Below are 13,421 nucleotides of genomic sequence, written 5' to 3' on the forward strand. Positions count from 1 at the left end.
CAAATTAATCAGTGCCATAGGCCCAGACAATAAGAGAAAGATGATGGATGAATAATGGCTGTGTGGTAGCCGTATGATGCAAAAAGCGGAAGAGCAGAAGACAGACGCAGAGGGTGTTTGTGCATCTGTAGCAATGGAGGAGGCAGATAGACAGGAAGGAGACAGAAGAAGAGAGAGGAAGAAAGCGCGTGTGTTATTGATGCAGTCGGAGAGGAAGAGACACTGAGATAAACTCGGAGTGTGCGTCTCTTCAAATACGTGTGAGCATGTCTCTCTGTGATGAACAAATGTCCTCCTCTGTCATACATGGCCTTGAGAAACCTCCACGGATTAAAGACTTCATCAGCCTGGGGGTGTGGTGGTGGTGGTGGTAGGAGGGGGGGCTCTGTGTGGCTGTCCTTGGAGCTGCCTGTTTGCCTCTTTCCACACCGCCGACTAGCCAAACAGCAGGATCCTCTGCCTCTCCCATGGGTCAGGTCCCTCTCAACCCCCGGCAAGCTTTGATCTGACAGACAGAAGAAGGGGGTCTAAGAAGGCTTTGGGAACTCTAAGCTCTGTGCGTGTGTGTGTGATGGGGTAGGAGACAGAAAGGCAAGGGGGATGGTCAGGGTCAGGTGAGGTCAAAGGCCGTTGTCCATCTCTCCTGTCTGCCGTTTGCTCGCTACAGAGGTCTAGCTACCACAGACTCATATAAACAAGCCAAACATGTGCATACAAGCAAAACTGAGGTTAAGCCACCGCAATTTTTTCCAACCTCATTTGCTCAATGTGATCAATGCATGGTTTTTAGCAAATAACATATCATAACAGGGAGCAGCAACTGTTTCATGGGCACGATGTCTAAGACGAGGAGTCCGTTTGCTCACCTGTGGGAGTGGGTGCACTTTAGGTGATTGTCTGCTGGCTGGTTACACATAAACCTCCACATGTGTCCCTCATCTCCATGCCTTTTCCCCATAGGCTGCCTCCCTGACCACCACACAGCCATCAGCTCTCCGCTCACTTCTACCCAGGACAGCCCTCTTTTGAAGACTGAGTAATTAACGTGCCATCTGATACACCATCCGGCTATAGAGGCTCTCCAGAGGGGTGTCCACACACACACGCACACACACACACACACACACACACACGGATACGTCTATAAGATCACACACACAAATCTGCATGCACACACAAATGCGTGTACACTTGCATGCTTACACGCACAGGTGATCCATCAAACTGTGTTAACTGGCCGAGTGTCACAGACTGTCAGCTGCGTCTTGGTATATGATGGTGACCCCAGGGTTGGCCCACAGAGACCATCGTGTGTCTTAATGACAATCCCCACTTCAGCAATTTGCAATTGGATGCATCGTTAAACAAACTTAAACCAATTGTAAAGCTCATCTAAATTAGGGTTTAATGCTTCTTAACCCATGAAGACCCATTGTTACTTTTGTGATGCTTCAAAATGTTATTTTTTCCTCTATATTTAACCTTTCTTAACTGATTTATCAACATTTATTAAAATATTATCCTCTGTATTTTGTGTTTTTTCAGTGGAAATCCAGTATTTTCCAACATTTAATTTACTGATCATATAGATGTTCATTAACCCTGTAAAGCCTGAACCATTAAATCACTGACAGAAAATTCCAGTTCTTTGAAACTGGAGCCTTCATTGGTCCTTCTGAACAATCAAAAACATTTTTTTTCAAATATCAATTTCCATGTGTCAGTTTTAATTTTGTGTCATATTTGATACATTGGGTCTCAATGCTTAAATATTATTGTTTTTGAAGAAACAAAAACATAACATAACATAACACAAAAATGTCTAACAAATTGCTGAATCCTTTTCAAAACTGGCAAAGTTCTGCCTCCATCCTCATTAATGACAATCTTGTAGTGTCACTGGAAAGGCCTCTGGTGAATGAATTCCTCCCCCCTGGTGGATTATCTGTGTATTGCATGTATCTAATTGTATGCATCAGGTTTTTCAAGAAAAAAAAATATCACACTGATCGTGCAGAGGGCTTCAAAATATGTATCAAATATGATACGTTTGGTATTACAGGGTTAAAGCTCAGATTAAAGTTGAGGGTGATTATATGAGATACAGAAAAAACTCAAGAAAAAGTGACTTTTCCACCGAATCTATCATTAACTGAACATAAAACCAAGTGTGTCCATCCACTGTCATTGATCAAACTCCATGGGTTTTACTGGTGAATCAATGTTGTAGAAGATGACGGTGTTTCTCTGTTCACTACAGAATGTCCAAACTCTGAATGTCCAAATGGGTCAGATGACCATGAAAAGACAACAAACTGCATTTTATACCAATTATTTACATGTATTGATAGGATTAGTGGATAAGAAATTATTAAACATTTTAGATCAATAGATGGTTTTGGTCTCCAGTGGAGGTTTGGGTCTTGAGTAAAGAACACAACTGGCCATGAACTTAATTTTTCTTGTATAAACCTAGAAAAAAAGTAAAACATGTTACAAACATCAAAATATACGAGTGTTGATTTCAGGTGATTTGGAATGAAACTGATAAAAGAAGAAAAAGCAACTGCTTTGAAGGGTTAAATTCCATTATGACCCAGAAAATTTATACTTAAAGAAAACTGTTTAAAGAAGCTGCTTCTAAAATATTCATGGTTGATTTAAAGCTATAAGACATGTCTGTGTGTTTTCCCGTTGATGCAACATTTGAGTAGTGGTGTTAAGTTATTTATGTTGAGTAAATTAGACATGAGGGTTCACCTTTGAATAATGGGGGTTCTATTGAGTTTGATATGAAGCAACAGAGAATTAAAAACATGAAATAACAACAACAAATGACAAATATATGTGGATGTGGATATTTCATTGTTTCAAAACTCAGTGGCCGTCTTTTTCCTTTTTTGCACCTGTGCAGACTAAGTGATCTTCAGAGGCAATAAACAAGAAAAAAGGACCACATGTCAATAAATTTCTCCCTTCCACCGAGAGTTTTAAGACATCACGTTCTACATGATAACCATGAAATCACTTTGATTTCTGATGTGGTCATGAAAAGTTCAAGCCTCTTAAAAAAAAGGTTGGATTTGGGTTTAGTTGCTTGAATGTGGCTGTCAGAGCCCCTTGACAGAATATTTTCTCCACAAGGTTAAAGGTGATGTGGGGCTGCCAAAATAAGACTGATGTTTGGTAAAGATATCCTTCCTGACATTCATTTGGGCTTGTCAAAAAATTAGGTACAAGAAATTGGTTTAGTTGAATTAGCAACTCATGCATTAAATAAATCAATAAATCTTTCAACTTCCAAAAATACATAATATACTAAACAAAAGTAACTTCTTTGTCTGTTAAGGTTTCAGTTCCTTATGGTGATATAACACACACACACACACACACACATATATATATATATGTATATATATATATATATATATATGTGTGTGTGTGTGTGTGTGTGTATCCTCCTGAGAACCTGGAAAGCACCAGTTTTGGCTTTTTTTACATTAAATAATTGTCTTTATTGGAAACAGCACAATGCAACACTTTTTTTTTTTTACCTCCGCTAAGGAGGTTATGTTTTCATCAGGGTTTGTCTGTCTGTCTGTCTGTCTGTTTGTTTGTTTGTTTGTTTGTCTGTTTGTTTATGTGTTTGTTTGTCTGTTAGCAAGATAACTCAAAAACTTATGGAAGGATTTTGATGAAATTTTCAGGAAATGTTGATATTGGCACAAGGAACAAGTGACTAAATTTTGGTGGTGATCGGGGGGGGGACTGATCTGCCTTGGTGGAGGTCTGCCCTCTCCAAGTGCTTTTCTAGTTTCAGAGTTTCAGATGCATTTTTAAAAGCATTATGGAATGTTTTTTTGCAGTGAACAGAATTTTTTTTTTTTTTTCAATAAAGCTGTGAAACTCTTGTCCCCTACAGAGGACAAAAATGCATTACTGGATCCCAAGAGGATATATATTAAAAAAAACACTTTATGTGCTGCATACTTTGTCCACGGTTGCTCTGGGTGTTGACCAGGAAAGGCAGTTTTTTGTCTGAAATACTTTTGATGTGGCCAACACTGCCATGGGCAATGTGTCAGAGAAGAAAGAAAAAAGACAAGAGAGACCAGAAAGGAGGGTTAAAAAAGTTCTAATCCATAGTTGCAGGTGTGTTACACTTTTGTTGCCCCAGCAGAGGTTCACAGCAGAGTTGATGACAAAGGGCTGGGCCCCATGCAGCCTATTGTGGCCTGGAGAACAATATGGAGGCTGTGAATGGCTAATCCCTCTGGACTGCTGACAGGTTGGGCCTTTAAGCAACCTGGGGACTCATTTCTCCGCTGGGCTGGGCCACTGTCTGACAGGGATGGGAAAACCCAGGCTACTTACAGTGACTGAGCCTTCGCCCAGAGCAGAGACTGGGAGCCATTGTGAAGGGAAAATATTATCTCCATTGTCAGTTTGTGGCCTTCTTTGTAATGTCAGAAGAGGAACTCGGGGAGAATATGCCACCAGAGGGGGACTGGAAGAGCACTGGAACCAGCTCAGACTGTGTGAAAGCTATTCAGACAAGTTAATAGGTTTTTACTCTGAAACCCAGTCTCAAAACAATTTCTTTTGACCTCATTAAGTTTACACATGAGCTCCAAATAAATCTTCTGGCCAACTGTACCTTTTGGGTTTTGTTTTTTTTTTTTGTCATTTACAGCTAATATTATTAGATTATTATTAAGATCTTAATTATATCAGTGAATATTTAAATTATTTATCAAAGCTATTTCATCTTTCACCTCCTCCCTTTCATTTCTGTTGTATCATGTGGCTGTTTACATGCCTACAAGAGCATATCAGTGAATACACGCTACGCAAAAAAATTAAAAACAAACAACAATACAGACACAATACTACTAGAGACAATAGACAAATATTCAGCCCGTTGACAAAGCCCGTTGGTGTAAATCTCATTGTAGGAGGACAGAAATGCAGTGATAATAGGCCAGGAGGCACCGCCCAGTCCTTGTAAACAGGGCCGGGATAGATCCACATGCCCTGAGAGCAAAAACAAATATCTGTTTCTCCTGGGCTTGCATTGGCAGAGACACTAGAACCAGGACACCTCCCAAACAGCTCAGCCGACAGCCATGTCAGAGTCCTGAAGTACAGGACTGATATTCACCTTGCGTGTTGTTGCACAGTTTGTGAAACAATAGAGAAGGCCGTGGGGCTTGTGTGACTGTTTTGTCAAACCTCCACTCTTCCTCCTCACCCCCGTCTTCTCACCAACTTCTGCATCTTTCTTCTTTTTTTTCTTCCTTTCTCTCTCTTTCTTTTTTTTTTTTTTTTTCTTTTTCTGTTTGGCTCGACCTTCTTTTTCAGACAGTCCGGCTCATCCTGCCACAAAGAGCCTCCATTCTCTCCTGAGAGGAGGCTGTCAGTCCTGCACTGTAACCCAATCACCTATCTAACAGAAGAGTGTGTCATCTCCACAGACTAACAGGAAGTCTTGCACACAAGACAAATCTCCTTCTCTGTCTCTCTACCTCTTTCTCTCATTTACACTTACACACCAGAGGGCATATATCCATACATGAATGCTCTCAACAGCAACCACCAATGTCCGGGAAAGACAGCATTTTTTATTTATTCATTTATCGACATTAAAGTATGTATGGCATCACCTTCCCCTTTAAATACCCTGAAACCACATCCTTTAGAAGATTGATGCAGAAACCAGTGAAAGGCCAATGTAAATGTTGAAGGCAGGGGTGTCAAACATGTGGCCCGGGGACCAAATGTGGCCCATCGAAGGGTCCTATCTGGCCAGTGGGATGCAAAAATTACACTTAAGATATTAACAATCATCTTAGTTCAGGTTCCATGTACAGACTAATTCAATCCCAGGTGATCAGAAAAATATGACAGTAATAACCTATAAATAATGACAGCTCTAAATTTTCTTCTTTGTAAATGTAAACATTTTCATGTAATTTTCCTGCATTTACACTAAAACAAACTATCATTTCACAAAAAACATGAATTATCTGAACAAATATGAACAACCTGAAATGTCTTAAGCGAAGTACGTGTAATTTTAACAATATTCTGCCTGTTACTAAATTTTTTGTGTATTTGTCCATCCACTGTGATCTGTAAGTTGTAATGTACATGTGTAAATGATAAACTGAAACATAATATTGTTAAAATTGGATTTACTTTACTTAAGAAATTTGAGGTTGTTCATGTTATTCACACTGTTTTAAAGGATAGTTTGTAAATGTTAATATTTCCATCATGTAAAGAAAGTTTGGAGTTCACATTATTTATATATTATTATTTAACTGGTCTGGCCCTCTTCAGACCAAATTTGGGTGAATGTGGCCCCTGAACTAAAATGAGTTTGACACCCCTGGTTTAAGGTGTTTCTTGGTCTTTAACAGCGTAAAGTTAAAATATTCATATTTCAGATATATTCACACAACTATACATGCAATTAGAAAAAATATAAAGACATGTTTAACATAGATGCACATGCACAGATATCTGTATCAATTAGTAGAAGACAAACACTTTCTCCTCACTCTTCCATTAGTCCAGTTTTGGATCTGTTGCAAGCAGCTTCAAATTTCTTCACGTTCTTAGAGATGATCCATTTAGACAACAAAGTGAGTGTGAATAGAGCTGCTTATCAAGATGCAACATCCACCTACATGTTGCACTTCTCTCCCACAATTCTGGCAATTATAGCAAAATCTCAAATTTCTGTTTTAGGATGGCAGTTGTAGGTTCATGGGTCAACATTTCATACCTGGCAAGAATGTTTTTTCAACACAAACAATGGAAACAAGGAGAGGAATAATATCCCTAATGGGAAGTGTCTACATTATGCAAACATGATTGAAATAGTTTGGGATTTACATATCCCTTTTCTCATTAGTGGTACTGAGTGACTGGATGAATAACAAACATTGTGAAAGTGGGTTTGGAAAGCTCAAAGCGTCCGATCTGGATTCCTGCAGGTCTGCAAGACCTTAAGTTAATGCTTTTGGGGCAGCTACAAAGGCAGGCTCGCTAAAGCCCTGATGTTGGCTTTGGACCTACAGTTCCTTCCTGTTCATGGAAATTCGTCTACAAATGAAAAATGTTTTAGTCAGACCAAAGGGGGGGGGGGGGGGGGGGGTCTGGCCTGTGCCGAGCTGTGATTGCTGACAATGCAGTTTTACATTGAAGCAACAATTTCAGCTTGAGTTGAATTAATATTTGAAAATGAAGAGGCATGTGAGAGTTGGAGGGGAAAAGGCATAATCTGCTGATGTGACACACACACACACATTCTGAATTAAATCTATCTCAATGTCACTCCTTGGAATATGTTGGACTTTGTGAGGTTATACTGACCTCTGCTGGACACAGTTGCAATTTTCACTTAAAAACAACTCCTACTGACTTGATCCTTACAGGTATTTGCATGTGTGTTTCCAGTGGGTTTTCATTCATGCAGCAATGGCTTTGGCTGTAGATTAAAATCAGCAGCAAAACAATATAATGCAAGGAAAACCAGAGCTGTGCATTATATTTAAATGCTGTTCACACTGAAAAGGTAATGGAATTTTTCATGCATGTACCTATATGTTATGGTCAGGTCACTTTACAAAGGTTTATATTAAGTTCAGAAAACATGGTTTATACAAACGTTCTTTCCTGCAAACACCACTCAGCTGGATGTCTTATTCAGGGTTTGATGCTGGTCTGGTCTGTGTTGACACTGTTCACCACTAGATGACACTCATGCAGCATAAACTACAAAAGCTGAAATGAAGTTAGTGGCAGCAGTAATTTTTTTGGATTTTGCATGTTCCTAGTCATCCAAAATGTATGTTTAAACAGTTCAGTTAACTTTTATCACTAATATTGTGCTTGACCAGGCCCAAACATCCTCACTCTTTTGATTAATGGTTCCTCATTTTTAATGTGACACTTGGATTTCTACTGGTGCCACTTTTGATGTGAACTGGGTAAGTACGGAGGCAAACAGAGTGTGAGAAGTCTGCTCATTAGCCCTCCAGGTCCAACGAAGTGGCTCGAAACTCCCATGAGAGCTGTTCATACTTCTGGGAAACTCACTAACATGGCAACAGCTGCAGCTCTCCAGCAACTTGATGAAAACTCTTCCTCTTCTCTTGTCTGCTCTTTTTTCTTCTGCAGTGCTTTACTTCAGTCTATCCCACCAGATAACCTAGCACTGGATCTCAATCCATCTGTACTCACATCATTTTAGGTTTTAACTGAACAAAAAGGACTCAGAAGATCATCATCAGTCACACTGTCAGTTATGTGTGGATGTTTAGTCATGAGAAATGCATGTATGGCTGTGAATGTGTCAGTGGAGTAACAAATAGTGTCTCTGTGAGCTTTTGAGCTATGTTTTTTTTTTCTTTTTGTTATGTCTACAATACACAAATGTGGATTCTGTTGTACATGAAAGTGAGGATAAAATCTCATGCTGTTCAAGTTTTGGTTTCTGAGTGCAGAAGTATCTGATTTGTGTTGGGTTTTATCTATGAAAAATAGAAATGTTGTACTTTTGTTCACTGTTTATAAATTCTGCAACTATTGGCAACAACTGCAGCTACTTCTAGATTTATGTGCTGCAGATATCTCATGTCCAGTTAGATTTATGCGGATTTCACGTCTGTGATTTCAGATTTAGTTTGAAATAAGAAGCAGTGAATTCACGCCAGAATGGTTATGATTTGTGTTTAAGAACAGAACACAGCCACTATTAGATATTTTCTTTATCTGAAATACAAACATATTATAAGCACAATAAATAATTGTACATCTACAACTTGGTCGTTCTGTGACATATACATCTGAATAAAAAAACAGACACTGAGCTGTGATGTGATGTACTGTCCATCGGTCAATAAAAGAGCGAAACAAGCAACAGGAGTACAGCTGAGTAAATCCAAATGCAGGATCTAAAAAGAAAAATATTGTTTAAAAAAAACAGTGTATAAAAATAATGTAATTACAGCAAACATGCACACAAAATATTCGGAAAATAGTGAAACTTTTACATTTATCCTTGAAATGGCCTGTCAGCTGATTCAATATAAGACTAATACATGATAGAAACTGCTGTAAATTGGAGTTTGTTTAATGTTTACATTGTAGAAGGAAAGAGGAACAGGATCAGAAGAAGCAGACAATCTGTCAAAGATGAGCAGCGACAAGGTTGATTTCAGGTTCCATTTTTTTTTTTTTTTTTTTTTTTCTCTCCAGGCTCAAGAAGGAGATCTGAATTGGTGAATAAACAAGGGAGTTCTATGCTGTTGCTCCACACAGTCTTACAGTGGATGAGATGTCGGGGTTGTCCTCTGATCGCCCTGTCATCATAAAGGGCCAAGTCTGTGGAGATACAAGACAGCAGCTTAGTCAATGAAGAAACAAGATCCACATCAACAGGTTTCCCACACAGACTATTCCCTCCCCATAGTATAAAACAAAATATCATCTATAAGGTTATTCCATTATTGCATATATACTTGTTTATGTGCAGTGTCTAAACTCTTAGTAATAATAAAGTTCATACCAAATTGACTGGGTGCGCAAAGCTGTTCTCGAACCGGTCATCCTGCAGAAGTTGCCTGAGGTGAGAGATGTAACTAGAAGCAAGTCGAAGCGTGTCCAATTTGGATAGTTTGGTGTCCGCTGGCACCCATGGCAGGCTGGTTTTTAGTCTGGAGAAAGCTTTGCTCAACACTCTCATGCGCGCCCTCTCTCTGGCGTTGGCTGCGTTCCTCTGCGTCTGGCGCGCGTCCTTCTGGTGCGCTTTGGACAATTTGCGCTCCTGCCTGATCCTCCCATCGTCCTCCAGCTCTTCGTCGGAGTACAGGTGGGCCTTGTAGCAGGTACTTTTCCTTGTGGTCCTCTCCAAAGGCGTGGCAGTTGTGTCGTAGTCCTCAGCATCGCTTACAGGTGAACCAGTGGACATGGCTGCTCCACCGTCGCCTTAACGCGCACAGCAGTGGCACTTTTGGGGACAGCACTGATGAAAATGTAGATTCAACTGGATGAGAACGCAAAGAGCTGCGGGCAAACACACTAGGGATACATAAATATTCCCATTTGGTCTCCCTGTAGGTTTTTTTCAGCCTTGAAGCCACCAAAATGTCACTTTAAAAAGCAAGCAAACCAACTGCATGAGGTCAAGTCTGAAAAATGCAGCTCTCTTAAACTGAATAATGTCTCCTTGCTTAGCTACCCCTCTAATTTAAGTGTCCTAGCCTTGGCATCTGTATGGAATTTTTTTTTCTTCTTTTTTTCTAAGCATTTCTCCTCCCCCTTTTTTCCCAAGCTTCCATGACCTCAGTAGGACCACAACTCTGTCATCTTGTGTATAACGTTCAAGGATGACTCAATTACTCATTTACAAAGTCACATTACACATGATAAAGACCGGTAAATTATTGTGACATCCAGTGGAACACACTGCATGTTGAGTAATACAATTGTAAAAGAATTCTGAGAACATCTGGGTATTGATTCTCACAAACAAAAGTGATAATTCCTCTACAATGTTGCATCTCTCTTTCCTGTCACTGATACATACAAGACATTTCCACATTTAAAAGTACACTTTGGATTTACAGTAAATTTTCCCTACATACAGTACGTCTGTTCCCCAGATGTGTTTTGGTAATAGAAATGTCTTGAGGACCTTATCAAAAGTGTCTAATCCCTTGCTGGTTTCACAGAGGGATTGGGTTTCTGCAGATGGAGCAGCTTTTCACACGCAGCCTGCGTCCACCAGCCACAGCTGTTATCGGTTCCCATGACATCTGGAGCGTTGGCATGACATGGGTGTGGCAGAGGCAAGGAGGCACCATCTTTATTCCCATAGTATAACTACAAATATACCCTCTGTATTATTAGATTAGATTAGATTAGATTAGATTAGATTAGATTAGATTCATTCATTTTCATTCATTTATTTGTTTTGAGCAGAATACAAAATTTAAAAAAAAAAATGTGCTCAGGGAACTAATATCAGAGCAAATACATTAATAAATAAAGGTGATCAAGACAAAATAGCAACTGCCATGTACACTAGTAATAACAAAATAAACTCAATATGTGCTGCTCAAAAAGGAGTGGGAAGAAGAAAATTTATAAAATTCCACCCCCATCTCACATTTATACAATATAACACATTACTTTTGCTTCCTTAATGATTTAGTAACATCTGTTTAGAGTCCTAATAATGTAAATAACCAATTGTAAACAGATTAGGAAAATTTATGTATATTACACATAGTAACTGATAGTTTGCATAACTTATAATACAATATATTTCAACAATAATTACATTCCAACAATGCTAAACAACGACAAGCACATACCAACAAAGGTAAGAAAGAGCCAAGGATGGAATGGCCCAGCAATTAACAATAAGCCCCGCCCTCCCTGTACTGTGACCAGACCATACATTTGTATAGTGCTTTAAAACTGCAGATATTTTGGCATTGCTTGTGATGAAGATCCAGACTGCTCCACAGTTTCACTCTACATACAGATAGACTAAAGCTCTTCCTGGTAGTTTGAAATTTAGGAGGTGTAAAATGTCCAAAGCCTCTTATGCTGTAAGTATTCTCTCTGAGTTCAAAAAACCTTTGTAAGTTATTTGGTAGGGATTTGTAAAATGCTTAAATAGGATTAACAGGGTATAATATTTCACAACGTCATGAATCTTAAATAAGTTTGATTGAATAAAGAGATTATTACTATGTGTAAGAAATTCAGACTTCAGATTAGATTAGATTAGATTAGATGTCAGCCCTGAGATGAACTGGCGACTTGTCCAGGGTGTACCCCGCCTTCGCCCCTATGTAGCTGGGATAGGCTCCAAGCGACCCCCGTGACCCTAGTGAGGATAAAGCGGGTTCAGAAAATGAATGAATGAAAAATTAGATTAGATTAGATTAGATTAGATTAGATTAGATTAGATTAGATTAGATTAGATTAGATTAGATTAGATTAGACTATATTGATCCCTTGGGCAGAACCCTCAGAAAATAGAGGTTCCAAAATCAACACAACACTGAGAATACACACAAGAAACCCCACAAAAAAAAGCAATACAATAACATAACTATAAAAAAACGCTATAAAAAACATTTGTGAAAAAAACGCCATTGCACATATTATCTTTCTGCCCGCTAACCATTTCTGTGACCTACATCATAAACATCCAGCAAACTTTTTCCAATACAGTGAGATTAATAGGTGACCAATAAGTTACGACCATGGCTCAGGAGGTAGAGTGGGTCATCCAATAATTGAAGAGCTGGCGGTTTGAATCCCACTCCATCCTAGTTGTGTCCATGGACAAGACACGTCACCCATCTTGCCTCCACTATGAATATATGTTTGGTGGTGGTAGGAGGGTCCATTTGACATGAATTGGCAGCCACGCTTCTGCCCAAACATAGTTTTCCACCACCAATGTGTGAGCGAATGAATGATGGCTCAATAATGTAAAGCTCTTTGGGTGCCTTGGGTGCACTATAGAAAATCTAATCCATTCTAAATATTATTATTAATACAAGAACAAAAGCTACAGGTCAGTAAAGCAACAGATAATTTGCAGAGACACAACACTATCTGGAAAGTTCTGCGCATCCTCAGTGGAACTACACGAGAAAGTCTTTTCCCATATAATCCCAGGTCTCTGTAAAATATTACTCCACTTATTATGTGTGAAATTAAGATTTTCTTTATGACAATAGTATGAGTCTGCCAAGGATTACCTAACTGCAGCTGAGATCCATGCCTGATTTTGGTGCCAGTGTAAGAGAGTAAATGGAGGGATTACTGTACAAAGCATTGGGAGGAATGTTGTACTGTACAGTTCCCAGGACAGTATGTCTTCTCTTGCTTAATTAACTTGCTCTAAAGTATCCAGTATTAAAAAAGTGAAGCAAGGGCAAATCAATATGTCATCATTGTTTATATTGACATTTCTGTCCAGTGTTTATTAAGACAAGTTACAAGTGCATTGTGGTTAAACTCAGCTCAGCTCAGTCTGAACACTCCTTAATCCAAGGACACATTCCTGTGTTTACCATAATCCAGATTTCATGCAATTTCCACAGGAAGACCTGACATCAGCTGGACCTTAGAGGGATCTCTGCTCGTAGCTTATCTTCGGATGTGTCACGGGGTTATATATGAAGTTCTACTAGTGCTGGGAAGACAGTTAAAGCTTTAGGCATGCTGCCATCTCATCCCCTGTCACTGCATCTGTCAGCGAGGTGAATGGCCTGACTGACACATGTGAAGGTGCAAGCTAAGGGATTCTGCTGTAGGATTTACTCTTCATCTGATAAACTGTCTCTTTTTTTTTTTTTTTTCATAACACAAAAAAAGAAGTGGTG

At 39.2% G+C, this 13,421-nt stretch overlaps 1 protein-coding gene across 1 annotated transcript; it reads right to left on the minus strand.

The window, feature by feature from the left end:
* Window positions 1–8,824: 8,824 nt before the first annotated feature.
* On the minus strand, window positions 8,825–10,104 carry msc (musculin (activated B-cell factor-1)). The gene is made up of 2 exons (XM_030122714.1): window positions 9,578–10,104; window positions 8,825–9,393 (listed from the first exon to the last, which is right to left on the minus strand). The coding sequence occupies exons 1-2, from the start codon at window positions 9,977–9,979 to the stop codon at window positions 9,310–9,312; spliced, it is 486 nt and encodes a 161-aa protein (XP_029978574.1). The 5' UTR covers window positions 9,980–10,104; the 3' UTR covers window positions 8,825–9,309.
* Between the last annotated feature and the right edge of the window lie 3,317 nt (window positions 10,105–13,421).

This window comes from Sphaeramia orbicularis, chromosome 20, assembly GCF_902148855.1.
Source record: "Sphaeramia orbicularis chromosome 20, fSphaOr1.1, whole genome shotgun sequence".
NCBI classification, from domain to species: Eukaryota; Metazoa; Chordata; class Actinopteri; order Kurtiformes; family Apogonidae; genus Sphaeramia; species Sphaeramia orbicularis.